At 49.0% G+C, this 15,073-nt stretch overlaps 1 protein-coding gene across 1 annotated transcript in view; it reads right to left on the reverse strand.

The window, feature by feature from the left end:
• Positions 1-1,094: 1,094 nt before the first annotated feature.
• COTL1 (coactosin like F-actin binding protein 1) overlaps positions 1,095-15,073 on the reverse strand; it is a 44,127-nt gene continuing 30,148 nt past the window's right edge. Inside the window, exon 4 of the mRNA XM_055552708.1 lies at positions 1,095-2,363. Within this exon, the coding sequence (XP_055408683.1) occupies positions 2,253-2,363 (111 nt within the window). The 3' untranslated portion in view covers positions 1,095-2,252. The remainder of the gene's footprint in view (positions 2,364-15,073) is intronic.

Below are 15,073 nucleotides of genomic sequence, written 5' to 3' on the forward strand. Positions count from 1 at the left end.
GGTGTTACCTCCTCAGAGAAGCCCTCCTTGATGCCCCTAACCAGCCCCAGTGCCTTTATAATTTTCTTCCTGAGGGGGCTTATCTACATGTGTAATTATCCAAGCTCTCCGACCAGCACTAAAAGCCAGGAAGCCAGAGACCTACTTTGGCTCCCTCTGTTCTACGTTTAGGAAAAACTGGGGCACCCAGAGCTGTCAAGACCGAGTGGCAGGCCTGATGGGATGATGACCGAGCCCTGCCAGACATCCTCATAATCCTTACTGCTCCTCAAGGATTTCACGGATGAGGAAGCTGAGGCTCAGAGAGGTTAACCAACCTGCCCAGTGTCGCCCAGCCGTGAGCAGAGGAGCCTGGCTGAGGACGGGCCCCGGGCTGCCTCGGGCCTTGCCCACATCTTGCAGGATTCCTTCCTGGTCTCCCTGCCCCACTCACAGCTCCTCCAAAGCAGGCTGTGCATCTGAAACTCCTCTGGCCTGATTCTGCACTCCCAGTGCTGGCGTGCTGGAAATCTCGTTTTGAAGCTCAATCTCAGAAAGCATGTCATAGCCCAGCTGAAGGCGGACGCCTTCTCGCAGCTTTCCCTGAATCCACAGAGTGGAGGGGTCTGACCATACAAGACATGTCACAATCCCACTGTCCCATCACTATTTCGGGGTTGGGCCTCCCCCGCTCCGGTCCTGAGCCACAGCACCAGGGCCACCCAGAGACTCAGGTTCGAATCCCAGCTCTCCCACCTGCCATCTGGGAGGCCACAGGTGAATCACTGAGTCTCTCTGAGCCTCGGTTTCCATAAAATGGGGATTTTTTTTTTTTTTTTGGCCACACCATGTATGGCATGTGGGGTCTTAGTTCCCCAACCAGGACTCAAACCCATGCCCCCTGCACTAGGAACTCAAGAGTCCTAACCACTGGACTCCCAGAGAAATCCCAAACAGCACCAGTTTCTTATGGTTATTGCTAAAATTGAACAAGGTATGGAATATGAATACAACCAGCCCCCAATAGCTCTGTGAAGGCCAATTAAAATCTGAAATGACAACTGCCTTCATTTTTCCAGGAAAGAGAGAAGCTTTATAACACCAATCACACAGCCTTGTTTTTTGAAAAACAAAAAAACTGTTTATTTCTGTAAACCATTTTGAGTGTGGATGCTTTTGACGACCCCAACGCAGCACAGACTTCCCCCAACAAAATGAGCAAGGAAAAGAGAAAAAGAACGCTACCAAACGTGCTCATGAACAACCAAGCCAATCGCATCTTTCTTTGACAAAAAAGGAAATCCCTGGGCCGCTCTGATGCCACCGAGGATTAAACCCACAGACTCTCTGGTCCCTCGAGGGCGGGGCTCCCGCCGCACACGCTCTGTCTCCTGCTCTGTTTGCTGACTGGCTGGACCTCAGTTCCCATCCCACACCCCGGGCCTCTCTCCCTAACGTCCTCATCACTTGGAGAGCCCGGGACGTGACCCCTGAAAGACTCCTCCTGTTGAATCTGGACTTAGACCTTTGCCCCCCACTCCACGACGTCGTGAGATTTCCATCAAGAGGGTGGGAACGGGCCACTTCAGACCGATGGCAAAGCCAGGCAACTTTTAAGGCAAATTTTCTCTCTTCTCTTCTGGTCTGAGTCAGGCCTGCGCTTCTCTCCACCGAGCACCATCTCGGATGGGCATGGAGCTTAGGCAACTTGGAATGGGGGGATAGCGGGGGCCCTGGAGCGACTCTCAGGGCATGAGCCTGGCCAGCGGGATGCATGTGTGCTTGTAAAGGCCGCTGTTGAGGGCACGGCTCCCGGCACAGCCGTCGCCTCAGCGGGAAGCAGGCAGGCGCCAAGGAAAACCGAGATAGCAGCGTGACCCAGGTGCCAGAAGCGACACGAGGTTGGTGGGTGAAGCTGGACAGGCTGCTTGTGCGTCAGAGAAATATCAGGAAAGGGTCACCACAGGAGGCGCCTCTGATCTGATGATGTGCGTGACCTTGGCATCAAAATGATTTTTCTTTAGAATAAGAAAGAAGGGTGGGGAGAAAGAATAAAAGAGAAAAGAAAGATGTTCAATGAGCTTCAGGGGCTAGGACACAGCAGGTGCACAAGGGAAGTGGGGAGGGGAGCTGGACTTTGGACGGGGTGGTGGGCGTCGCCTCTCATCGCGTCTCCTCTCCCTGGTGGGCTGGTGGGCTGGTAGCTGAGGCTGCGGCCCCCTCCCCTGGGGAGCAGGCAGATGACTTTGGCAAGGGGCGGGGTGTGCGGGGGGTTACTCCGTCTGGGCATCGTAATTGGCTCCACCTGCCTTCTTGAGCTCATTCTTGATGAAATCTTCCTCCAGCTCCTTCCGATCACTGATCACAAACTCTTTGGCGAAATTCTGCAGGAACAAAACAAAACACAGAGTTCCCGTTAAAAGAGAGGGGATGGGATGTGAGTGTTGCTCAGGCAACACACCAGGAAGTCTTGGCAACTAAAATACTAAGAAATGATCAAAACGAAAATCTGGGGGCAGAACGGTTCTGCAGGGGGAAAAAACAAAAACGTGGCCAGAGACCAGGAAATCAGAGATCCCGAGAGCACACAGAAAGGCCAGGGTCAGGTCTGGGTTCAGATTCTGGCTTTGTCGTTTTCCAACTGTGCGGCCTTGAGTATAAGTTCCTTCAATGCTCCGTGCCTCCACTTCCTCATCTAAAAACCCATCTTGTTAGGAGAATAACAGAAGAGGAGGTTGGAAAGGTAGGCCGGTCTGCTGGTCAATGTTTAACACCAGGCTCTCTCACAAAAGGGGTTAGGGGTGGATGGTAGCCTTCCACCCATTTCCACGGCTGGCATAGATCTCCCCACATTGGCTGATTACAAACTACCAACGGGGGCTTATAAGTGGAGCTGGGAAGAGACGTGTGACTGGCTGTCATCAGCTGGTACAAGGTGGCTTCAGACACTCCTGTGAAGTGGGGCCTCTGGTCCTAGGTCTGAGTGATCAGCCCAGACACCGGGTGCAGTGAAGGCTGTACAGGGCTCTCCAGCCACACTCAGTTACTTGAAGGCGGAGGAACTGTTTGCATTCGCTCAACAAACACGGTGCCATGAGATGGGGCTGTAGTGATGAGCCAAACGGCTGTAGCTGCTGTGGTATGCATGTGTCCACCATAAAACCCCGCAGACCCAGCACACGCAAGGTGCTCGCAAATGTGTGTGGCTTGAATGAGTGAAGCGGGTGATCTAAGCCATGAAGAGTCAACAGGTATTTGAATACATGCATTATAAAACTGCCATAAGGAAAATGTCAGGATGGTGACAGGTAAGAATATGGAGAAGTTACCAATATACGAATAACAAGTCTGAAGGCCAGAACATCATCCACGTTAAAAAAAAAAAGAGTCCGTGAGGAAATAATGTAAACAGTGACCACTGTATACAAAGGGCCTAAGTGACCAGGCAGTGCCACACATGAACAAACTTAATTCTTAAAACCTTTTAGCATGACTCGGCAATTCTACTCCCAGATAGCTACCCAACAGAAACGAAAGCATATGTCCACACAAACACTTGTAATCACAAACATTCATGGCAACGTTATTCATAACAGTCAAAAAGTGGAAACTACTCAAATGCCCATCAACACATGAAAGGGTAAACAAAATAGGGTCTATCCATATGATGGAATATCGCTGCTGCTGCTGTTAAGTCACTTCAGTCGTGTCCGACTCTGTGCGACCCCATAGACGGCAGCCCACCAGGCTCCCCCGTCCCTGGGATTCTCCAGGCAAGAACACTGGAGTGGGTTGCCATTTCCTTCTCCAATGCATGAAAGTGAAAAGTGAAGAAAGTGAAGTCGCTCAGTCGTGTCCGACCTTTAGCGACCCCACGGACTGTAGCCCACCAGGCTCCTCTGCCCATGGGATTTTCCAGGCAAGAGTACTGGAGTGGGGTGCCATTGCCTTCTCCGGTGGAATATTACTCAGTCATAAAAAGGAGTGAGGTACTGATTCAGGCTACAACAGGGATGAACCTTAAAACCATTATGCTCAAAAAAAAAGAACGAACCATTACGCTCAGTGAGAGAAGCCAGACATGAAAGACCACATACTGTATGATTCTGTTTATATGAAAGGTCCAGAAAAGGCAAACCCAGAGAGACAAAAGGAGCTAGAGATTGGAACAGAAAAAGATGGAAATGCTCGAAAATTGAAGGCAATAGTAGTTGCACAACCCTGTAAATTCACTAAAAATAGCTGAGCTGGAGACTTAGGGTGAGTTAATTTGGTGGCGCGTAAATTATATCATAATAAAGCTGCTTTAAAAAAAATCCTGTAACATATTAATAATCAATATTATTTCCATTGTGAAGACGACAAAACAAAGGCTGGAGATAACGACAGTTGCCCAAAGTCACACGGCTAGCAGGTACAGCTGACCCTAAAGCTGGCCTTCTTCTTTTTATTTTATTTTTTTATTATTTTACTTTTGGCTGCACTGGGTCCTCGTTGCTGGGCACGGGCTTCTCACTGCGGTGGCTCCTCTCGCTGCAGAGCACAGGCTCTAGGCACACAGGCTCAGTAGCTGGGGTGCATGGACTTAGTTGCTCCACAGCATGTGGAATCTTCCTGGACCAGGGATCAAACCCATGCCCCCCACATTAGCTGACGGATTCCCATCCCCTGCACCATGATGGAAGTCCTAAAGCTGGCCTTCTTAAAAGTGTCTCCATCTCCTTTAGGACTGATGAAAATATTTTGGAATCGGATACAGGTAGTGTCTGTACAACATCGTGGAGGTACTAAATGCCACTGAATTGTATAGTTTTTAATGGTGGTTAATTTTATGGTATGTGAGTTTCACCTCAATTTTTAAAAGAGGGAGAAAGAAACAAAAAAGAATAAACCAGAAGCAACCTCAAGGTCAAGTTTCACAATATTAAGACAAAGCATGCCAAGCCACCAAGAATACTAACAGGAAGGAGGAAAGGGGAGGTTAATGTTTATCAAGCAACTAATAGGTGCCAGGTGCAGCCTCACACATTTTCTCGGTTACCCTCCTTCAGTATATTAGCTTTTTTTTTGTTTTTAAAGATAAGTTCCACGGGCTGGACTTGGAGACATTGTGTAATCAGCCCAGATGACTAAACATCCTTTTCTACTCCCAGTCCGCCATGCTGTGCTGCTAAGGATCTGTGTAAGTCATCAGCACAGAGTGAACACAGCAGAACAGCACAGTCAGAAAGGGGAACCTAGAAAAAAATAAGGTGTTTCTCAACCTGAGCCCCAGCAGCAGGGGGAGGGGCGAAGAGCAAACCAGGAGGAGGAAGCCCCACAGCTCAAGATGCCTATAGAAGGAAGTCCAAACTTCCTCTGCCCCGTGATAGCTATATATGGCTATCTAGAGAAACAAGAACACTTGCGCTTGTGTCTGTTAGCCATTAGACAATCTAGATTAAGAAGACGTTTGATAAGGTCTAAGAAATCCACAGTGAAAGTGGACACAGCACAGTCCCCCTTAAAACCACAAGTATATGGGAAATCGAATCATAGCTAAAGAAGCAAACCAGGGTAGCAGAATCCAGTGAAATACAGCATAATAAATGTAAATGAACAAAATTACATTTAAAAAAATCTATGTCTCAAACTGCAAAAATAAAACTCAAACCCTATACATTTGGGAATTTGAGACATGCTTAAAACCAAAATTTTTTGACACGTTTGCCAAAACCAATTCTTTCGAACAAAAGTACAGAGACAAGCAGCCTCATCCATCCCTACTATTGGAATCAGCCCCCTCCCTCCAGAGGGCAGACAGGAAGTGGCCGGCCACATAGAGGTGGTCCTGGCGGGCCTGGAGGGGCTCCCCCACCACAGGATGTTGGGGTGGAGTTTGTGGAAGGCAGAGGCTTCAAAAAGGTGAGATCCCTTCAGGGTGTGGACTCCGCAAAAAGTCCCCCAAAGGTCTGAGTCAACCTAAACCCAACCCCCAATGACTGTACACTTCTCCACCTCCATTCCTTCCAGGGTCCTCACAGAGCGGGCATTCAACATGGCAAGAGAGGCGCCACCACCTCTGGGGAGTGGGCTTAAATGTCAGCTTTCAAAAACAGGCAGAAACAGCAGAAATGATTCTGTGGACAGCCAGACCTCAATGTAGGAGCAAAGCCCACGACCTGAGGGGCCTGCAAGGACTCGCCCACAGTGAAAACCACAAAGAACATGTCTACAGAAAGCAGGCCGCCACCCCCTCACCCCACCGCCCCGCCATGTGCACATCCTGGACTCTCAACCACAGTCTCTGGCACCCTCCAGGTACCATCAACACCTCCCAGAGAAGAGGCAGGCCACACGAAGGCTGCAAGCTGCAGGGCGCAAGTCCTGGCGGAAAGGAGAACAGCGAGGCCCAGAGCAACGCTAACACATAGGGAATCGTAAATTTGCTAGAAGCCACACCGAAACAAGTACTTTTGTTCTCCATACTGAATCTCAAAAAGCCAGTGCGCTCAGCACACAGCAGTGTGACAAGCCAGGCTTCACATGCTCTGCGGCCACACATGGCCAGTGGCAGTTCAGGTCCAGAGAGAACAGGAAAGAGCCTGAAGGAATAACGTGCTCAGGGACTTCCCTGGTGGTCCAGTGGCTAAGACTACACGCTCCCAGTTCAGGGGACCTGGGTTCGTTCCCTGGTCAGGAAACTAGATCCCACATGCCACAGATACAGAGTTCGAATGTTGTGACTTAAGGTCTCATGAGCTGCAGCTAAGACCCAGAGCAGCTGAAAGAATGAATAATGAAATACGTATGGCTGAGTCCCTTTGCCGTGCACCTGAAACTATCAACATTGTTAATCGGCTACCCTTCAATATAAAATAAAAAGTTAAAAAAAAAAAAGAATAATGTGCTCAGTCAAGCAGACACATTAATCATAAAATACTAGAGTTGATCTGGGTCGGGGGGAGGAGAGCCTTCCAGGGCAGGAGTGGGTGGCTGCTGGATCCATGTCTTGATCTGGGCGGTAGTTTCATGGGTGTGTACAAAAATTCCAAATTTTAGAATTCATAAATTCATCAAACTGTACACCTTAGATATATGTGTTTTCCTCTATGTGTACCTTGGTTAACCAAAGAAAGTCAGGGTGAGGGGGTATTGAGCTGAAAGAGCCTTTGACACCCTGACATTCACCCCCCTCATTTGATAGAGAATAAGGAAGAGACCCAGAGAAGGGGAGTGATTCGTCCCAGGGAACACAGCAGCATCACACTGGGGCCCCGGGGACAGGCCCTCTCGCCCCGACACACTACCCGGTGGGCTGTGCGCCCCTCCCACGCCAGCAGCCATCACATCCTTCAGGCTGCCAGAGCCACATGCCAAGGGCTTCAAAGCAACACGGGCTGGCCTGGGGGCACTGTGACCTAGAGTTCTAGAAGGATCTTTGTCATGTCTGGGAACTCGGTGTCCCTGGCTGACAGCCTGCAGACAGGGTCTCTCCCTTTTCTGCCAGGGCAGGACTTCTCAAAGGAAGACACCTCATCCAGCTAACCAGGACTCCTAGATGGCTTGCAGACACACACTGAGCAAATTCAGGACACATCCTGTCCCCGGGATGTTTCTCAAGAGCATTTAAGCTCACGCTTCAAAGACAGAGGATGGACATCTGTCTCTTCCAAGGAGGGCAACTGTAGAGAAGGACAAGGATTAGGAAGTGGTGCTCTCTACACAGTCAAGAATCTATTTGCAAGGCTGGTCTAAAAAGTGTGTATTATAGTTTCCCATCCTTGGTTTTAAATCATCTCACTTTTATTACTTTAAAAATACTATTTATTTGGCTATGCTGGTCTTAGTTGCAGCAGTCGGGATCTTCGGATCTTCTTTGCAGCATTTGGTTTCTTTAGCTGTGTCATACAAGCTCTTAGTTGTATGTGGGATCTAGTTCCCCGACCAGGGATTGAACCCAGCTCCCGTGCATCGGGAGAGTGGAGTCTTAGCCACTGGACTGCCGGAGAAGTCCCAAAATCATCTTGGTTTTAAACGGCCCCCAACTGCCTTCGTTTAAGCCCCCGCTTCGGTCCTAAAATGTACTGGGAGTGGCCTGGGCCACATACTGAGACAGCTGCCCATGTGCATTTCCAGCAGCCTGACCCTCCCCAGAAACTTACCCTCCTGACCCTCAGTTTCCTCTCTCAGGTGGGGACGGTAAGAGGACCTACATCCTGTAAGGATCTGATGAGTGTGCCTAGTGCAGCGCAAGTGCTCAAGAATGGTTAGGTAATATTTCACAAGATCATGGATTTTCTTCATTCTCAAGATTGTTAGGGCAGTCTGTGAGCTCTAAAGAAGTTTTCTGAAATGCTCAGAGCAAATGTATGCTGCTGCTGCTGCTGCTAAGTTGCTTCAGTCGTGTGACCCCATAGATGGCAGCCTACCAGGCTCCCCCGTCCCTGGGATTCTCCGGGCAAGAACACGAGTGGGTTGCCATTTCCTTCTCCAATGCATAAAAGTGAAAAGTGAAAGTGAAGTTGCTCAGTCGTGTCCGACTCTTTGCGACCCCATGGACTGCAGCCCACCAGGCTCCTCCGTCCATGGGATTTCCCAGGCAAGAGTACTGGAGTGGGGTGCCATTGCCTTCTCCAGAGCAAATGTATAGGGTGTGGCTAAGTTCCCTTTCCCTCACCCACACTGACTTCTCCATCCTCACTGTTTACTTTTTAATGAAGGGAAGCCTGGGGAATTTCTCAGATTAAGCTAGAGAGTGACACAGGCTCTCCTCGCCCTTGCAGAAGGAAGACAGCAAGTCCAGCTGCTCACTCAAAAGCTGGGGACAGAATTAGCCATGCAAAGACAGAGAGGGGGTCCGTGGGGGTAGAAGTGTGTCTGGTCTTCTACCCAGAACATAAGGACCATGATGAGTTGCTACCCTACACAGAGAACACAGGTGCCGGGAAAGTCTGGGGAGAAAAAGTGAGTTAAGCCTGTGATGCCAGTAATGCCCATTTCTACAAGGTGGCGCCAGGGACAAGAGGTGACCTTCATCATATCCTAAGATAACGAGAGTTAATGCAAATCATTCTTCCAATTAACACCTGCCTACAGGCCCTGGGAATCAAAATCTGATACTAACAGGTCCCTCTGACAGTCTCAGAGCAGAGAAAAATAACCAGGAGGGCTCTAAAAGGCCCTGCATGAAGCAGTCAATGGCTCTAGGCCCTGGTCTCCATCTCCATGAAAGAAGCAGTCTGGATGGTGGGTCTGCCGTCTCTTTCCCCACCAGCCATCCTCGGATTTGCACCTGAGCCTCCAGAGCCCACGGGACAAAGTTCCACCTTGGACACCAGAATCCAAGGAGCAGTGAGAGAAACCAGCACAGAAATGTCCACTTTGAGATTTGAGTATGACTTTCAAAAAGAAGGTTGTGTGCTGGCTTCAGGCCCATCCCAAACTCTTGCAAAAATGGGGGGGATGGAACCTCCCTTGCCACCTGTGTGAGGTGGGGCAGTGTGTGTAGGCAGTGAGATGGGGCAGAAGATGGATGGGACACATGCTGACCACAATAATGTATCTTTTCCCCAAGTGGGCGAAGATTAATTATAAACCAAAGACCTTGGCGTGCTGAAGAAAAGCAATTGGTCCCCAGCAGCCCGCATCTTGCTAAGAGAAAAGGCAACCTCCAAGGAACATGGGCCAGATGAAAACGCACAGCTTCAAACCTGCCAACCCCTCCTGGGCCCCCTACACCTTCCCTCCTACAACTATTCTGCAGAGTCTCAGAGCCAAGGTTTTAAAAGTCCTTCTAGTGGGGTATATTTACTAAAAAAGAAAAGGTTCCTGTAACTGGCATGAGTCATCACAGACAAGGGAAAAACAAGCAGGTTGAAAGAGTATGGTCCAATGACTGACAGAATGTGGGAACGCAGGCACCTGCATCATTGTCACGGGTCAGGAATGACACGACCCTATTTCACTCAGGAGGGGACAAAGGATGAGAGAGCAGCATGTGGTGGCATGCCGAGTGGACTCAAGGTAACTGTCCAACACTGACCACGGATATTTACAAGAGCCCCGACTCCACTCTGCCTGACAAGGCTTCTGACAAGGCTCCATCAAGATCAAGGATGGTAAGAATGTGGGAATTGGGGGCTTCCCTGGTGGTCCAGTGGTCTCCGGCAGTGCAGGGGACATGAGTTCAATACCTGGCTGGGGAACTAAAATCCTGCATGCCATGGGGCAACTAAACCCAAGCACCGCAATGAAAAATCTGCATGATGCAACAAGACCCCAAGTGCAGCAAGTAAGAGCCAACACAGCCAGATAAAGAAATATATATAAAAAAAATAAGGGAGGAACAAGCTCCACTCTCTCCTCTGGTACCATGGCAGACATCACAAATCAGTCATGGCACTTTCCCCACTGAGTCCAGACTTAACCTCAGAATCCTTCTTAATCCACGCCTCCAAATAGCCCCTGCCATCAATCAACTGACAAGAAATATTAATCCAGTATAGGACTTCAATTTCTGCCTGGTTGAAGCTGTGGCTAACATTTCTTTCTTTTTTTAACTTGGAATATAACTGCTTGAGAAAACCATAGTTCTAAATGACAAATGTACCCCAGTGTTCATTGCAGCACCATTTACACAACAGCCAGGACATGGGAACCATCTGAATATCCATTAACAGATGCACGCATAAAGAAGATGTACATACATGCAATGGAATATTGCTCAACCATAAAAAGTGGTTAGTATTTCTTGCTCCTCAGCAGTATTCACTTTTGGGAATTTTTCCCAAAGGAAAAATTCAACAGAATTTTAAAAAAATTACAACATGTATACTCACAGATGTTCACTGTCAGTAAATACCAGACTGCTTCCACTTTTCAACAAAAGTTGAGTAAATAAGTAAATAGCACCTACATTGAACAGTTCCTACACGGCAGGCACTTAGGATACACACTATTTTATTTAATTTTTACAATTCTATGAGTTAGATATTATCATCCCCAATTTTCAAAGGAAGCTGAAGCTCAGGGAAGTGAAACAGCTGGCACAAGGTCACACACATCATGGGGTGGGGATGAGACCCCATGTTTAACTCCACACCAAGGTCTTCATCAGGGGGATGAAAACCACACACACACACACACACACACAATCCCACATCCACTGAACAGAATAGTATTCAGCCATTAAAATTACAAAAACTGAAAACATCTATGAAATGTTACATAGAAAGACCCTGAACCTCTGCAATGTTTTGTAATAACACATATCATGCACCCAGGGCTCCAGGGGAATTAGCAGGCTTAGCTGTGTGACTAACCATCACTTGAAGTGAAGCACAGTGAAGTCGCTCAGTCGTGTCCAACTCCTTGCGACCCCATGGACTGTAGCCTACCAGGCTCCTCCGTCCATGGGATATTTCCAGGCAAGAGTCCTGAAGTGGGTTGCCATTTCCTTCTCCAGGGGATCTTTCCGACCCAGGGATCGAACCTGGGTCTCCTGCATTGTAGACAGACGCTTTACCGTCTGAGCCACCAGGGAAGTCCTTAATTTTGTCCTAACCATTTTTTCAGCGCCTGGGGATAAACCACCATAGGGGAAAGAACAGAGAGCCTGGAGCCTGTTCTAGGAGGGACTCTCAAAAGGCAGGGTGCCAGGGATGAACTACGATAAGAGAAGGACAGAGGTAGGGGGTGGTCCCGCAAGGCAAGAGACCGAGGGAGGGAAGATCTGAAAGGCTCAAAAGGTCGAGGGCATGGCAGCCTTCTCAACAGCACCACTGGGTGTGCGGGTCACACTTGGGGACCTGTCTGGACTCAGCGCTTGGGCTCCTTCAGCAAAGACCTGCACGGCTCTAATCTGATGTCCCCAGTCCGTGGAAACCGTCTGCTCTGAGTGTCAGGAATCACTGTGTGGACATCAGGAGGCCCACCACTGCAGGGGTTGGGGGTGGCGGCAGGCGGGCACCATGCCAAGGCTGGCTGGCCCAGGGCTGGGACCCATCTGGGGTTTTTTAGAGACGGGAACCCAGCCACAACCTACTGGCAGAGCTCTCAACTTGTGAAAGCGACTTGCATTTACATGCCAGGCTCAGGGTGTGGGCATCTTCCTCTTTCTCCTATGAGCTTTTAACCTCTTGGTAGCAAGAGCATAGAACCACATTCCCCACTGCCCTCCCCTGAATAAAATGGCCTCTGAGTCCCATCACCTGGCTTCTGTCTTGACACTCATCCTTGGCTTGAGGCGGCACCCCTCCAAGCCTCAGTTTCCTCATCTGTATGTTGGACACATCATGACACCTGCCCCTCCACACAGGATCCCGGCACCACCATTCACAGGCAGCTTGGGACTTTAGTGTGTGTGTGTGTGTGTGTGTGTGTGTGTGTGTGTGTGTGTGTGTGTCTGTCTGTCTGTCTGTGTGTTATATATATCTGGCTGTGCCAGACCTTGGTTGTGGCATATAGGATCTAGTTTCCCAACCATGGATCAAACCCACGCCCCTTGCATTGGGAACATGGAGTCTTAGCCACTGAACCACCAGGCAAGTCCCTGTTTTCAATACAGGATTCATCACCGGAAAGCCCCCTTGAGTGAGTCCAGGCCCAGGTGAAACACATGAGCACAAAAAGCCCTTTCTGGTTCTGAGAAGAATAAACAGCCAAACCACAGGCTTGAAGAAGCATAAAACTCCCCATGAGGTAGAGGTAAGAGGTAAGTCGCTTCAGTCGTGTCCGACTCTGTGTGACCCCAAAGACGACGCCCATCAAGCTCCACCTTCCCTGGGATTCTCCAGGCAAGAACACTGGAGTGGGTTGCCATTTCCTTCTCCAGTGCATGAAAGTGAAAAGTGAAAGTGAAGTCGCTCAGTCTTCAACTTAGCGACCCCATGGACTGCAGCCTACCAGGCTCCTCTGTCCATGGGATTTTCCAGGCAAGAGTACTGGAGTGGGGTGCCATTGCCTTCTCCGAAAACTCCCCATAAAAACAGTCTTTTCAAAGAGGGATGAGGCGTCTAAGCTGGTCCCCTGAGTGGCGGGCAGCACTGATGCTCTGCAAGCGGGGGCAGCAGCCCTGTAAATCTCCTGACACCAAGGCACACAGGTTCTCCCCGCTGATCCAAACAGCTCTCACCTCTGCTTTCCACTGAAACAAAAGAAGAGCCTGTGGAAATTCCAATTCACCCTCAAACCCCTCCTGAGTGTAAATGGCTTCTACAACTTAATTCAGCCTGAAGAGCAGTTGTTGAACATTTACTAGCTTTTGTCCTAGAATACAGAGAAGGCAATGGCACCCCACTCCAATACTCTTGCCTGGAAAATCCCATGGATGGAGGAGCCTGGTGGGCTGCAGTCCATGGGGTCGCTAAGGGTCGGACACAACTGAGTGACTTCACTTTCACTTTTCACTCTCATGCATTGGAGAAGGAAATGGCAATCCACTCCGGTGTTCTTGCCTGGAGAATCCCAGGGACGGGGGAGCCTTGTGGGCTGCCATCTATGGGGTCACACAGAGTCGAACACGACTGAATCGACTTAGCAGCAGCAGCAGTCCTAGAATAAGAATAAGGCACAGAGTAGAGCCTACGTGAACAGACCTATTTCTTCACATTTTAGCATGTTTTAGTACTTTTCTAGGTATGAGAAATGCAAATAAAGCAGCCATGGTCCCTGCCCTCAAGATTACTTTCTAGGGCTATTTAATTATAATTCAAGGAATTTGAGCTACAGGACAAACACAGGAGCAATTAATTCTGATTGAGGCTGGTAGGAGAATGGGATAAAAAATCAGGGTTGTGAAGGATGAATAGGAGTTCATCAGTCACTAAAAGGATAAACCTTTTCATTTTGTTTTTTCTTTCATCCTTCCAACAGCTCTGTGAGAATCTACATTCTCTTTAAGTGAGAACAGCTTCTAGAGATAAAGTTACTTGCCCGAGGTCCTAGGGCGAAGGGGCTTCCCTTGTGGCTTAGCTGGTAAAGAATCCACCTACAATGCAGGAGACCTGGATTCGATCTCTGTGTTGGGAAGATCCCCTGGAGAAGGGAAAGGCTACCCACTCCAGTATTCTGGCCTAGAGAATTCCGTGGACTGTTATAGTCAGTCCATGGGGATGCAAAGAGTCGGACACAACTGAGCGACTTTCACTTTCAGTAGGTCGAAAGGTTAATAAAGCTGGAATATCAACTTGGATCTCACTCCCCTTAGGCCCATGATCTCTTCCATTTGACACAGCAGTATTTAAAAAAGAAAGAAACACTGCAATGATGTTCAGTTTCCAGTTTCAAAAAAAAAAAAAGTTCTAACATCAAGGAAGATTAAGAACCAGGTCAGTATTTTTAAAAATAAATGTAAGATGTTTGTTTCCTGCAGATCTTCTCAGAGCCTTTAATGTGTCATGCGAGTCGATAAAAGTAGTTTCCAAAAGGTATGTTGGCCTCAGAACATTCTTCTTGGTGATAGAGGACTTTGGGAAACATGTAGTGGGCTGAAGTGACAGAGTCGGGGTCCCTGGCCAGTCTGCAAGCACAGGGGACCTTGAGCAAATTCCCCATCTTTCCCCAGTCCTCAGACTCCTCATCTGTAAAATGCAGATGATGGCAGAACTGGCCTTGTGAAGAAGAAATAATTTCAATATGTGGAATGTCCTTCAAAGTGCCAGGCGTAAGGCAAGGGCACAGTAAAACTCTTGTTATTAATATAACTACCACACTGGTACATAAACATGAGGCCCCTGGAAGGGAGTTAGGACATCTGGCCCTGGTGTGGGTGGACGGGTCCAGCGTGTAAGCTGCCCCCGCTCCGGGGTTCAGAAGGCTTCAGGGTACAGGCTGCATTGCTGGCTCCTGCAGCCACTGACAGGCCCGTCCTTCCCACCCCCACCTTCCCTTAGAGGAAACACTCCCTGCTGTTCTCTTCCCAGAGCTGAAAGCCGAGACGGACCTCCGGGTAATTGGTTCCGTGAGCATTCATATGATGTTCAAAAATAAAAAAAGAGATAAAAGGACCACGTGAGTACAGAGCTTCTGCAAGGCCAGCACAATGCTCCATCGACCGAGTCCGTTTCTAAATCGAGACAGCCTGGCCCGGCGCGGGCTGGTCTCTGACGGGGCT

The sequence above is a fragment of the Bubalus kerabau genome, chromosome 17, assembly GCF_029407905.1.
Source record: "Bubalus kerabau isolate K-KA32 ecotype Philippines breed swamp buffalo chromosome 17, PCC_UOA_SB_1v2, whole genome shotgun sequence".
Lineage (NCBI taxonomy): Eukaryota > Metazoa > Chordata > Mammalia > Artiodactyla > Bovidae > Bubalus > Bubalus kerabau.